General features: G+C 41.2%; 1 protein-coding gene across 5 annotated transcripts in view; it reads right to left on the minus strand.

Annotated features, from left to right (window-relative positions):
* LOC132391151 (copper-transporting ATPase 2-like) overlaps window positions 1-13,790 on the minus strand; it is a 113,561-nt gene that overhangs the window by 65,953 nt on the left and 33,818 nt on the right. For 4 of the 5 annotated variants that reach the window (XR_009511098.1, XM_059963980.1, XM_059963981.1 and 1 more), the window contains 3 exons: window positions 9,859-11,086; window positions 6,267-6,494; window positions 284-444 (listed from right to left, as the gene is read on the minus strand). Coding sequence is in view for 4 of the 5 variants with exons in the window: in XM_059963980.1 (XP_059819963.1) it covers window positions 284-444; window positions 6,267-6,494; window positions 9,859-11,086 (1,617 nt within the window). In the remaining variant the exon portion in view is untranslated. The remainder of the gene's footprint in view (window positions 1-283; window positions 445-6,266; window positions 6,495-9,858; window positions 11,087-13,790) is intronic. The other variant, XM_059963983.1, reaches the window with a different exon arrangement.

Here is a 13,790-nt window from a genome sequence, read left to right on the forward strand (position 1 = left end):
CATTCTTGATACATTCAGATCTGGCTTGAAAGTTGGAAGCAGAGTGTGGTGATTAAAGTTTGTCAGAATGGAGGTTGGTGAGTAATGGTGTGATGGATCAGTGTTGGGACCCTCACTACTGGTATTTTTATATAAATGATGTGGATGCATATGCACAAAACTTGATTATATGTCTGCAGATGACATGAAAACCACTTTAACTAACGATTACTCAAGATAATTTAAAATAATGTTAATGGACCCAGTACCATCAGTCATTTCACAGAACATGAAAAATACTTACATTGAGTTCTAGGTTTCCAGCTGAAGATGTGTCTTCTATCACAGTAGCACCAAATCCTAAATCTTTGATTAATTCTGCAATAGCAGTAGGTTGGATGATATCCGGGTTATATTTTATTTCTGCTTTTCCTGCCATTAGTGCTACCAGAACGGAATGTATACCTAAAAGACACCCACTATGTTTAAAATGCTATTTCATATGCAGTCAGAAAACAGCTGGCAAAATGAGCTGACCTGTTTACAAAAATAAAAAGTTTGCTTTATTTGTGAAATGTACATCGAAACATCAAAACATACAGTAAAATGTGTTATTTGCATCCAATCAAATCAGGGAGGATTGTGTTAGTGGCAGCCCAGAAGTGTCATTATACTTCTGGCAATAATATGCATGCACCACAACTTACTAACCCTAACCCTACATGGATGCCTTTGAGATTTGGGAGGAAACCAGAAACCCAAAGGAAAGTCACGTGGTCATGGGGAGAATGTACAAACTCCTTACAGACAGGTGATTGCTGGCGCTGTAAAAGTGATTGAGCTAACTGCTATACTACCATGCCACCCTAAAAAAAGCCACACTTCCTGAAAATCTGTAAAATATATGGGAAATGAAAAAAAAGGTTAATCAAACTACGACTCTACGAATGTGCAAAGCAAGGCCAACAACCTCCTCCCCAAAACCTGATAAAGTGACGAATGATGGTTGGACACATGACATTGTCCTAAGGAGTCCCTGGGGCTGAAATAATGTCATCCAACAAGTACATCATCCTTTGTGCCGGGAATGATTTCACCCAGTGGATAACTTTCCTGTTGACTCACAATGACTTAATTTTACCAGGGTTCAGTAAAGCAGATTACAATGGACTGATGAGGTCACCGACAGCCATTTTGGACTTGACCTATGCAGTAATGGTTATTGATGAGCCTGGGAGGCTAACAGGAAGGTACGAGTTTCTGACTTTGTCACATTATTGCTTGACTTGCCTGTGAAACAAATGATTCAATTTTAGACCTGTCTGCAGAGGTTAGAGTGGAGGAATTTGCAGGGGTCAACTAGACTGGGTCATGTTATGTCAGAATCAAATGGATGGGAAATACAGAGGCATCTTTCTAGATTAACCAATACATTTTATTCCAGTTATTTGCTGCAACCAACTTGTTTGCTATACTGTCTGAGAATGTAGTTAATACTTATGGTAAATGTGGAGGCACAGAATGTTTAGGAATATCATCATTTCTGTACTTCCAACAATCTAGAATAATATTCTAATACATTACGGAAACAGGCCCTTCACCCCAACTACTCCATGCCAACCAAGATACCTACCTAAACTGGTCCCATTTACCTATGTTTCGCCCATATCCCTCTAGACCAGGGGTTCCCAGCCTTTGTTATGCCATGGACCAATAGCATTAAGCAAGAGGTCCATGTACCCCAGGTTGAGAACCCCTGCCCTAGACAATCCCTATCCATGTAATTACCCAAATGTCTTTTTAATGTTGTTATTGGACCTGCCTCAAATGCTTTATCTAGCAGCTTGTTCCATTCATTCACCACCCACTGGGTGAGTATGTTGCTCCACAGGTCCCTTTAAAAATTTTCCTCTCCCACCTTAAACCTATGCCCTCTAGTTTACGGCTCCCTTTCCCTAGGGAAAAAAAATCTACCCCATCACCTACCCTATCTATGCTCCTTGTGATTTTATACACCTTCATGAAGTTAACCTCAGTCTCCTATGCCCCGAGCAATAAAGTCCTGGTCTGCCCAACCTCTCATATAACCGAGGCCCTTAAGTCTTGACATTTCCATAAATCTTCCTTGCATTCTTTCCAGCTTAATGACGTCTTTCCTATAGCAGTGACCGAAACCATTCAAGTGCAGACTATCCAACACCTTGTACAACTGCAACATAACAACCCAAGTTTCAATACCCACTACCCTGACTGACGAAGGCCAGCGTGCCAAATGCTTTGTTTATCTCCATTTACCTTTGAGGCCAACGTTAATGAAAATAATCATAATTTGGATAATTGATTGAATGAATCTAACTTCCTTAAATTCCATAATAGGACCCAAGCTCATATATTGGTAATATTACCTGAAAACTTCTGCATTTTTTAGGCACAAGGTAGACATGAGAGCATACTTCAAATTAAAGTTAAAGCAGAAAAAAATGGTAAAAAGTCAAAATGAAAGTGCTTGATCTGAATGTAAGCAGCATTCACAATCAGATAGGTTAATCAGTGACACAGACAGATATTAAGGATATGATCCAATATTTAACAGGCTTATGGTTCCAAAGTGACCAGGATTTGGATTCCAGGATTCTTAATGTTTTGAAGAAATAGACAAAAAGGGTGAGGAAGAAGATTACACCTGATATAGAATAAGAGTCATATAACAACACAACAAGGATATAGGTACTTCAGCCCAGAAAGAGAATGCCACCACAATACCCATCCAGTTTGCCCTAATTCCCTGCATTGTGCTCATACTTGCCTAAAACCATCCATTCCATGTCAAAATGCTTCTTATACTATTGCTTGTGCGTCAGCCACTTCCCCGGCAGCTCATCCCATATACTCACCAACTTCAGTGTGAAGTAGGTCCTCCTCAGGTCTCTTCTAGACCATTCCCTCTCACCCTAAAACAAGTCCCCCGAAATGTGGACTCTCTTACTTTCAGATGCCCCTGTCCACAGATTAAGGCAAGCTTTTGTTCTACATCCTGCAACCAGGTCAACACTATTTTGCATGTAAATACAGAAGCTTTTATAATGAAAGATAAAGCATACAGCAATAAATGATGGGTTAATTTGACCGGGCATTGATTAACCAAGTGATACTGTTAGAATTTCTCCTCCCTACTTTTAGAAGTGCCAATGGACTTGAACTTGGAGCCAGAGCCTCAATTTAGTGTTTAATCCAGAAGTTGAAATGTTAAAGAAACAAGGCAATGTAGCTTTACCTTCGTTCTAAACTAAATATCACAGGATTATACATGTATTGATCAGTGTATTGACACTGACATTAACAGTACCTGTATAATCAAATATTTTGAAAAGCAAATACTGATGTTACTTTGGTACATTGTTATTGAACACACCCAAAACAAGGTCAGAGCGGCAATGCTTGAAAGTTAAAGCAACATCAAAGTGTTGGCCTTTAAATTTCCGATGGGACTACTGCAAGTTGTCCCCAAAGTGCCTTATGAAGAGTGTGGGGTACTGTACAATATAACTACTTTCATGTTATGATTTGCTAAAAAACCCAAGTTTTCTAAATCATTTTCTGGATCATTGTGATCTCTTCTGGAGAAGGTATGACCTGTACAAAAATAAACGGTTACAGCTGGACCTGAGGTGGACTGAATTCTTTGCAAACATGTTTGCTAGAGCTGTTGGGGAGGGTTTAAGCTAAACTGGCATCAGTGATAGGGTTGAGGATGGGACAGTTGGTATACAAGTCACTATAACCTGTAGTGAGAATGTGAGGAAGGCCAGGCAGATGACAGGGCAAAATTGCAGTCGGTGGGATGAGGTGAAGTATAATATGAAGGCAAATTTGATCAGGGTGATAAATACAGGACTGAAGGTATATTTGAACACACACAGTGTATAAAATAAGATAGATGATCTTGTAGCACAGTTCGAGATTGGCAAGTATGACATTGTGGGCATCACTAAGATGTGGCTGAAAGAAGATCTTAGTAGCTTAACATCCAAGGATACACCTTGTATTGAAGGGACAGGCAAGTAGGCAGAGGGAGTAGGGTGGCTCTGGTGGTCAAAAAAAGAAATCAAATCCTTCGAAAGAAGTGATGCAGGATCAGAAGGTGCAGAATCCTTGTGTGTAGACTTAAGAAACTGTAAGGGTAAAAAGACCCAGATGGGAGTTATATACAGAAACTAAACAATAGCCAGGATGTAGAATTTCAATGGGAAATAGAAAAAACATGTAATAAGGGCCATATTATGATAGTCATGGAGATTTCAATATGTAGGTAAATTGGGAAAAGCAGGCTGGTGCTGGATCCCAAGAGGAATTTCCAGAATGCCTATGAGATGGCTCTTTAGAGCAACTTGTGGTTGAGCCCACTAGGGGAAAGGCAATTTTAGACTGGGTCCTGAACAATGAACAAGGTTTGATTAGGGAGTTTAATGTAACGGAACCCTTGGGGAAACAATGATCATAATAGGATGAAATACACCCTGCAGTTTGAGAGGGATAAGAAAGAGTCAGATGTATCAGTATTACAGAGGAGTAAAATAAATTACAGAGGCATGAGAGAGGAGCTGGCCAAAGTCAATTGGAAGGGGACACTGGTAGGGATGATGGCAGAACAGCAATGGTTGGAGTTTCTGGGGGTAATTCAGAAGGTGCAATATGGATACATCACAAAGATGAAGCAGTATTCTAAATGGAGGATGAGGCAACTACATCTGAAAGGAAAGTCAAAGACAGCATAAAAGCAAAAGAGAGGATGTATAAGATAGCAAACATTTGTGGGAAGTTAGAAGATTGAGAATCGATTAAAAACCAACAGAGAACTAAAAAAAAACCATAATGACAGAAATGATAAAATATGAAGGAAAGATAGAGAATAATATCAAAGAGGATGCCAAAAGTTTTTCAGATACAGGAAGAGTAAAAGAGAGGTGAAAGTGGGTATTGGACCATTGGAAAATGACAGTGGAAAGGTAGTAATGGGAAACAAAGGAATGGCGGATTAACCTAATGAGTATCTTGAGTCAGTCTTCACTATGGAAGACACTAGCAGTATACCAGAAATTTGAGAGCATCAGGGGGCAGACATGAATGTAGTTGATATTACTGAGGAGAAGGTGCTTGGGAAACTGAAAGGTCTGAAGGTAGATAAGTGATCTGAACCAGATAGACTACACCCCAGGGTTCTGAAAGAGGTAGTTGAAGAGAATTTGGAGGCATTAGTAATTATTTTTCAAGAATTACTGGATTCTGCCATGGTTCCAGAGGACTACAAAAATGGCAAATGTTACTCCACCCACTATATGAAAAGGAAGGGAGACAGAAGAACAGAAATCATAGACCAATTAGCCTGACTTCAGTGGGTAGGAAGATGCTAGAGTCCATTACTAAGAATGAGGTTTTGGGGTATTTAGAGGCACATGATAAAGAAGACCAAAGCCAATATTGTTTCTTTGAGGGGAAATCTTGCCTGACAAATTTGTTGGAATTCTCTAAGGAAAATACAGGCAGGATAGACAAAAGAGAGTCAGTTATTTATTTGGATTTTCAGAAGATCTTTGACAAAGTGCTGTACATGAGGCTGTTAAACAAGATAAGAGCCTGTAGTATTACAAGAAAGATATTAGCATTGATAAACAAAATTGTCTGGTGACAGGGGGTAAAGAGTCAGAATAAAGGGTGCCTATTCTGGCTAGCTACCAGTATCAAGTGTGTTTCACAGGGGCAGGTATTACCACTGCTTCTTTTCATGTTATACATCAACAATTTGGATGATGGAATTGATGACTTTGTGGCCAAATTTGCAGATGATACAAAGATCGATAGACGGCCAGGTAGTGTTGAAGGAGCAGGACATCTGCAGAAGGACTTGGACATAGTAGATGCGGAGACGATGTTTCCTATAGTGGGTGAGTCTAGGACCAAGTGACACAGCCTCAGTATAGAGAGGCGACCATTTAGAATTGAAAGAAGAAGCAATTTCTTTAGTCAGAGGGTGGAGAATCTGTGGAATTCATTGCCATGTCATTATGAATATTTAAAGCAGAGTGTGATAGGTCCTTGGTTAGTCAAGGTATCAAAGGTTACAGGGAGAAGGATACAGAGGTTACAGAGAATGAGGCTGAGAGGGAAAGTAAATCAGCCAAGGGCCGAGTGGCCTAATTCTGCTTATGTTCTACAGCTGGATAAACTATACAATTAGTTCATACTGACTGGTGAACATTACTACATGGCCAGCAGAAAATCATGCTTACCTTCTTCTTTTTGAAGATTTCTTTCAATGTTAGCAACACAAGAAGCACAAGTCATACCAGTGATCTGTAGGAAACATTTTTCTTTTGCCACATGGTCTTCATTATTTTGGTTATTGGATCTGGTTCTGGAGGGTAGAAACTCAAGGGCATAATCTTTAGATGGCAAAGCTTGATTCTTCCTTTCAGCAGACTGTTCATTGTTTCTTGCATTGGAATGACTTGAAGACTCTGTTAAAATAATGAAAAAGAGTCATTCATGCCACCAGCATCTATAATCTAGGAGACATAAATATCTCTGATCAAAGAGGGATGTTACCAAAGCTTTTGACGGAAAGGAAAATTATGCTTGAATTTTCAGGAAGACAAGAAGTTAACACAGCAAAGTGGAACTTCACCTCTACTTTCTAGTAGGAGGAGACTAGTTCAATGGCTAAAGGGGAGAGGTTCTGTTTTCCACAGAGTTTCAACAAATACAACTGTTATGTGCTCACAGTTTGAACACGGGACAGTGGGATGATGTAATGGTCTAGTGAGTGGGGTGATGTAATGGTCTTGTGAGTAAGGTGATGCAATGGTCTTGTGAGTGGGGCGACGTTATGCCATGTGATGGCATGTTCCAAACAGTATTTAAACCAAAACCCGCAACTGTGACGCAGTTCTCATTTTTATTTTTGTGTAACGTTGTTACTGTTGGTCGGAGGTGTGGAGGCTCCACCGGTTTTGTTTGTTGCACGTTTATTTTTCCTTTACAGTCCAGTACTGGAGAATGAAGGCATTACCGGAGTTATCTGAGTTCAAAGGATTGGATAAAGTTAATGTCGTTAGCATTTTGGGGAATGATAGACCTTTGTGACTTTGTTCAGGAATTATGGCATGCACATTTGAGTCGAACCCCTGCAAGGTCAGGAAGATTTGTGCCGTGACCACCCTCCAGACTTCCTTTTATTTCTTCATGATTTCTGCAAACAAGGCATCTACCAGCTGTGGGATCAGCAGATTCGTTTTTACTTCGAAGGAATCATTGTTTCAGGGAAGTCTCTCCTTACTGACTGTATAAATCACATGGACTTTTATAATTTATCACTTTAAGTCTGTGCTTGGATGAGAACTCGTTAAGAACAGTTTCTAATTTTGACTGTGAGATATTGCCACCTAACTGTTAACTTCTGGTTAAGTTAGTCGTTTGTTTACTTTTCTAAGTTTTGAGCAGAGGTTAATAAATCTCGGGATTTGTATTAAACCTTGTCTCCGTTTCATATTCATTGCTGCTTCATTCGTAACACAACTGTTTTTTGTAATGGAGTAGACTTCCTGCAAACTCACATGAAAGCCTTGTCCATGAACAGTGCAGCTTTCTCAATTTTTCAACCCCACTAAAATCTACCCCCTTGTTGGCCCCAGGACCAAATCGCTGTCCCAGGAAGATACTATTCAAACAAGTGCAAAGTGGTGAATTTTGGAAAGATGTATCAGAGCAGGACATACACACTAATCGGCAGAGTTCTGAGGAGCATTGTTTAAAAGAGAGACCTCGGGATATAATTATATTGTTCCCTGAACGTGGTAAAACATGAGGACCGGTTTGAAAGAAAGCAATGGCATGCTTGCATTTGTGGGCTGTGTTGGAGATGACAATAGTTGGGACATGATGTTACAACTGCACAAAACATGGGTGACACTTCACTTGAGGTATTGCGGGCAATTCTGTTAACATGTTATGTGAATAATGTGATTAGGATAAAGAAGGTGCAGATAAGATTCACAAGGACATTAACAGCACTGGAGAGAATGGATAGGCTGAGACCAATTCCCCTGAGTGAAGGAAACTGAGATGTGATCTTATAGAGGATCACAAAATCATATGGGACATGATAACAGGGATTATCACAGTCTTTCTTTCCCCATGGAAGGGAAGTCTAAATTAGTGGTGTAAGTTTAAGACGAAAGAAGACTTAAAGGTCACTTGAGGGGCTAGCTTTCAAGAGGGTGGTGTGTATATGGAATGATGAGCCAGTGGAAGTGGCAGAGACAGGTACAATATTTAAACTGATACATGGATAGGAAAGGTTTAGAGGAATATGGGCTAAACACAGGCAAATAGGACTAGCTCAGGAGAGCATCTTGATTAGCATGGATGAGTTGGGCTGTAAAACTCTATAACATTAACCAAGATCTTACAACATCAATCAAAAAATGATGAAATTTTCACTGGACCAGTGAGGAGGATGAAGGCAGCCTCCCGTTAAATAAAAGATTTTTCATAATGTAAGAAAAATCAGGGTGGCTCAGTGGCACAGCTCATAGATCTGCTGCCTCACCCTGTTGTGACCTGGGTTCCAGCCTGAGCTTTGGACTTCGTCTATGTGGAGTTTGCACATACTCTGTATGATGAATTGTGTTTTGTCCAGGTATTCCAATTTCCTCCCATATTGCTGAAGTATGCAGGTCGTTAGGTTAACTGGCTGCTGTATATTGCCTTTCTGTATAGCTAAATGGCAGGATTTGAGGGTGTGGGGGAATGAGACGGAGTTGATAAGAATGTGGGGAATAAAATAGGTTAATGTAAGACTGGCAGATTTCTACAGATGTACCGTGTGGAGCAATCTGCCTGGCTGCATCAGCAGCTGGTATGGAAGTGCCAATGCACAGAGTCAGAAAATGCTGCCAAGGCTTGTAAACTCAGCCGGCGCCATCATGGGCACAAGAAACCCTTCCATCAGGGACATCTTTAATAGGGGATGCCTGAAGAAGGCGGCGTTCAGCATTAAAAACATCTATCAAGGCAGTGCCCTCGTCTCATTGCTCCTCTCATCAGGAAGACACAGACTCAACATTTTAGGAGCAGCCTCTTCTCTGCCATCAGATTTCTGAATGGGCCATGAATCCATGAACACTTACTCATTTTTGCTCTGTTTTTGCACTACTTATGTAGAGTCGTAGAGAAATACAGCACAGAAACAGGCTCTTTGGCCCATCTAGTTTATTTTTTATATATATTTATTGCAACTTAGTCATTTTATACATATCACACTATACTGCTGCTGTAAAGAAACAAATTTCATTACATATTTCAGTGATAATAAACCTGATTCTGATTCAAATTCTGAAGTATGGTCAACACAGGCTCAGTGGGCTGAATGGCCTGTTTCACTGCTGTATCTCTCTATGACTGACAAGCAGGAGACCTGTTGAGATTTCGTAGGAAAATCATAACCATACTCTGCTGAACTTACCTGCTTTTCCTTTCATGAGACATCAAAACCAACTTCTTGGCATTTATCTGGAAACAGGTTTACAGAAAAAGACTATTTGCACTAAAATGCTATGAACGGCTCTGTACCCTCCTCCAGTAACTCAGGTTCCAAACTTATGCTGGTGAGCAGCATTTCACATTGACCTCATTCCTCACCTCTGCTCCACCCATCTGCCTAGTTTTAAGATGGATTCCTTCGACATCACTCTTTGGACCTCCATCAAAACTCTTGTGAGAAATGAACCTTAGAAGCTCCTTACTCTTAATAAATGCTTCACTAGAACAATGAAAATATTATTCAACAATCATTAGCAGCCAAGTCAAAAGTTGATATCCTACCAGACACAGAGGCAATAAATCCCATCTCATTTATGGCAGTTTTCAGTTCCTCTGAATTTGTTAATGCTGGGTCAAAGTGGATTGTTGCTTGCTCTTCGGCTGGTGAAACTTCAATTGATTTCACCCCTTTTCTTTTGGAGATCTCACTCTCTATAGACTGGATGCAAAAATTATGAGCTATTCCTCCAATGTTGAAAGCAGTTGTGATGGTGGAAGTTTGAAAGTGCTTTTGAGTACTACCATTTGGCTCGTGTATTAATGGTGTCAGTGGAATTGACGAAAAAGGCTCACTTCTCATTTCCATTCCATTTGGAAGATATACTTTAAATTTTCCTGGTGGTAAAGCCTCTATAGCTGATTTTAATGATGTTGGATTAGTCAAGAGAGGATCATACTTTGCAATAGCTTTTTTTTCCTCCAAAGACACTGTGATACTCTGCACTCCTGGGAGCTCGCTGACATTCCCTTCAATATTAGAGACACAGGACTTGCAATGCATCCCCTCTATGCAGAAAGTTACTGTCATGGGGTTCCTGACAGAATGTGATGCCACCTTCTTTGATTTCACTGCTTTATTTTGTTTACCATCTTGTGCGCTGTTCACACCTCGTTTTAGAGAGCTTGTCCTGCTCTTGATCGTTGCTTGAAAACCCGCGTCATTAATTTGGTTTTGAAGCTCTTCGGGTTGAATCACCTGAGGCTGGTAAATTATAACTGCTTTTTGGTTGTTAAGGGAGACTGTGACTCGATTCACACCATGCAGCTTTCCGATTTTGTTTTCAATTGAACTTACACAAGAATGGCAAGTCATGCCTTCCACCTTCATTTTCACCATTGCTTCAATGGGTAAATGAACTTTCTTCTCAAGCAGTGGTGGATCTTGATTAGAGAGAAATGCTTCAAAGCCCATGTCATCAATTGCCTCACATATCTGTTGAGCGGTGATTATCGTTGGTTCATACTGCACCAGAGCAGTATTGTGTTTGAGAGAGACCCTAATACTAACAATGCCATTCTGTTTAGAAATGTGTCCCTCTATTGACTGCACACATGACTGGCAAGTCATGCCAACAATATTGATATAGACATTGCTGATCCCAACTGGTAAAGGAAATAGTTCACTCAGGTTGGCCTCCAGTCCAACGTTATTGATGCCGTACCGTAAAGACTTTGGGCTTTGTTCTGTAGGAGTGTAGACAAGAGTATCATTGTGTTTCCCTAAAGGCACCTGAAAGAAACAAATGGTACAAGGTTATTTCAGAGGTTGCTTACCTCCAGGGCAACACAAAAGGCTGCAAGTCATAAAGGCGTGAAAGTCCACAGACACTGGAAATCCAAAGTAACGCACACAAAATGCTGCAGGAACTCAGCAAGCCAGGCAGCAGCTATGGAAAGGAATAGGCAGTCGATGTTGCAGACTGAGACCCTTCTCAGGATTGTAAAGGAAGGGGGAAGATGCCAGAGTAAAAAAGGAGGGGGAGGGGAAGGATGATAGCTGGAAGGTGATAGGTGGGTAGGAAAGATAAAGTGCTGGAGAAGAAGGTGTCTGATAGGAGAGGAGAGAGCACCACAGGAGAAAGGAAAGAAGAAGGGGACCCATGGGGAGGGGATAGGAAGGTGAGAAGAGGTAAGAGGCCAAAGTGGAGAATAGAAAAAGAGGAAGGGGGAGAGAAATCGCTTTTTACTGGAAGGAATAATCAATATACATGCCATCGGGTTGGAGGCTACCCAGATGGAATATTACATGTTTTTCCTCCACCCTGTGGGTGACCTCATCTTGGCACAAGAGGAGGCCATGGGCCAACATGTCAGAACGGGAGTGGGAACTGGAATTAAAATATTTGGCCACCAGAAAGTTCCACTTTTGGCAGAGGAGCTGCAGGAAGCGATCCCCCAACTTACAACTGGACTCACCAATGTAGAGAAGGCCACATTGGGAGCACCGGACACAATAGCAGATTCGCAGGTGAAGTGTTTGCCTCACATGGAAGGACTGTTTGGGGCCCTGAATGGAGGTGAGCGGGCTGATGCTGGGAACTGCAGCAACAAATAATCTGCTGGAGGAATTTAGCAGATCGAGCAGCATCTCATGGGGGGGAGGGGGAAGGGGGTGAGGGTGGTGGAATGATTAATGCTTTGGGTCAAAACCCTGTATCAATCCTTTCTTGAAGAGTGAAGTGACATTTGCAATTTTCCAATTCTCTGGAACCATGCCAGAATCTAGCAATTCTTCAAAGATCATTACTAATCCTTCCACGATCAGCTACCTCTTTCAGAACCCTGTGTGTATTCCATCTGGTCCAGGTGACTTATCCATCTTCAGACTTTTCAGCTTCCCAAGCACCTTCTCCCTAATAATAGCAATTGCACTCACTTTTGCCTCCGAGGCACTCACACTTCCAGCACACTGCAAGTGCCATATTATTGGCCACATATTTCATCTTATCCTCCTTATGGCTTTATTAGTTGCCTTCTCAAACAAGAGAAAATCTGCAGATGCATGAAATCCAAGCAACACACACATTACGCTGGAGGAACTCAGCAGGCCAGACAGCATCTAGAAGAGTACAGTCTATTTCTCCTTCATCTATGTGTTTATCCAAGAGTCTCTTAAGTGCCCATAATGTATCTGCTTCTGCCACTACCCCTGGCAGTGTGTTCCATGCACCCATGTCTCTCTGTGCAGAAAACTTAACTCTGACATGTAGCCTGTGCTTCAAAAGGTCAGCAATACTTTCAGAAACGGATCCTGATGTGCATCATCTGCTCTCCTCATTGAAACAGGAGGACTGAAAATTACAGATCATGATGAAGTGCTTTGGTCCCACCACATCATGTGGATACTGACCTCAGAGCAGCTCGATCTGTTCTAAAGGCACTTCATCTGGAAGCAAGGCACAATGGTGCAGGTTGTCCTCACTGTGAAGGAAGGAACATCTCCACAGGGACTGTGTGTTGTGGCCGCCACTAACACTACTGACAAGAACAGATGTACATGTCGTAAGTAGACTCAGTAAAGATGAGCTTGAGTAGGCATTTCTCTCCTTTCAGTTTCTAACCATCTGCCAGAGCCCGGTTTGACTTAGCTATTTTTGGGACATTCTTGGTGACATACCCCATCCAGAATATTTTTTGTGCATTTGCCTCACTGGTGTCTTTTTCAAGCAGACTCTTTTCATACCACATGGAAAGACCATTCAGCCTATGAAATTCATGCCAATTTACTGTAACCCATTCACACTTATATATCCATCACGTCCCCCTCATCTATCCCAACTCCATCTCAAATCTTCTGCCACCCAGTTAATCTACTAGCACATCACAAGGCCATAGGAGGAAACCAGATCACTTGGAAGAAATGGACATACTGTCCATGGCTGCATCAAACTGTGCCTAAATTCAGTTTTCACAAACACCAGGCATCACTAACAAATGCTTTGGGAACCACACAACAAGATCTACCATCTCCTTTCCACAGGGTCTGGAACACTGCCTGATTATTGCAATCAAGGGTGTTCTTCTGCAGACTTTTCTACAAGGGATAAATGGTAAGGACTGAGGTTCTCCTCCAATGCTATGAAGAATGAGTCTGGCCACATTGCCACAAAATGATTCCTTAATTTGGATCCTGTCAGATGGTGATATCCTGTTTTTCAAGCATTCTCTCATTTGACAAAATGCCTCCTTATCAGGGTTTTCAGACAAGTACCAAGACATTACATGATTGGTGGTGGAAGGGACATTTCCCATCAAATCTTTCATGCAAAGCCAATGTCTCAACACCAATGTACGCTCTCCTCAGGGTTTAAAGTTCCAAGTGAATTTATTATGAATGTACTTATATGTCACCATATACTACCCTGAGATTCATTTCCTTGCAGGCATTCACAGTAGAACTGAGAAATACAATGGAATCAATGAAAAACTGCACA

The sequence above is a fragment of the Hypanus sabinus genome, chromosome 3 (genome assembly GCF_030144855.1).
Source record: "Hypanus sabinus isolate sHypSab1 chromosome 3, sHypSab1.hap1, whole genome shotgun sequence".
Classification (NCBI taxonomy): domain Eukaryota; kingdom Metazoa; phylum Chordata; class Chondrichthyes; order Myliobatiformes; family Dasyatidae; genus Hypanus; species Hypanus sabinus.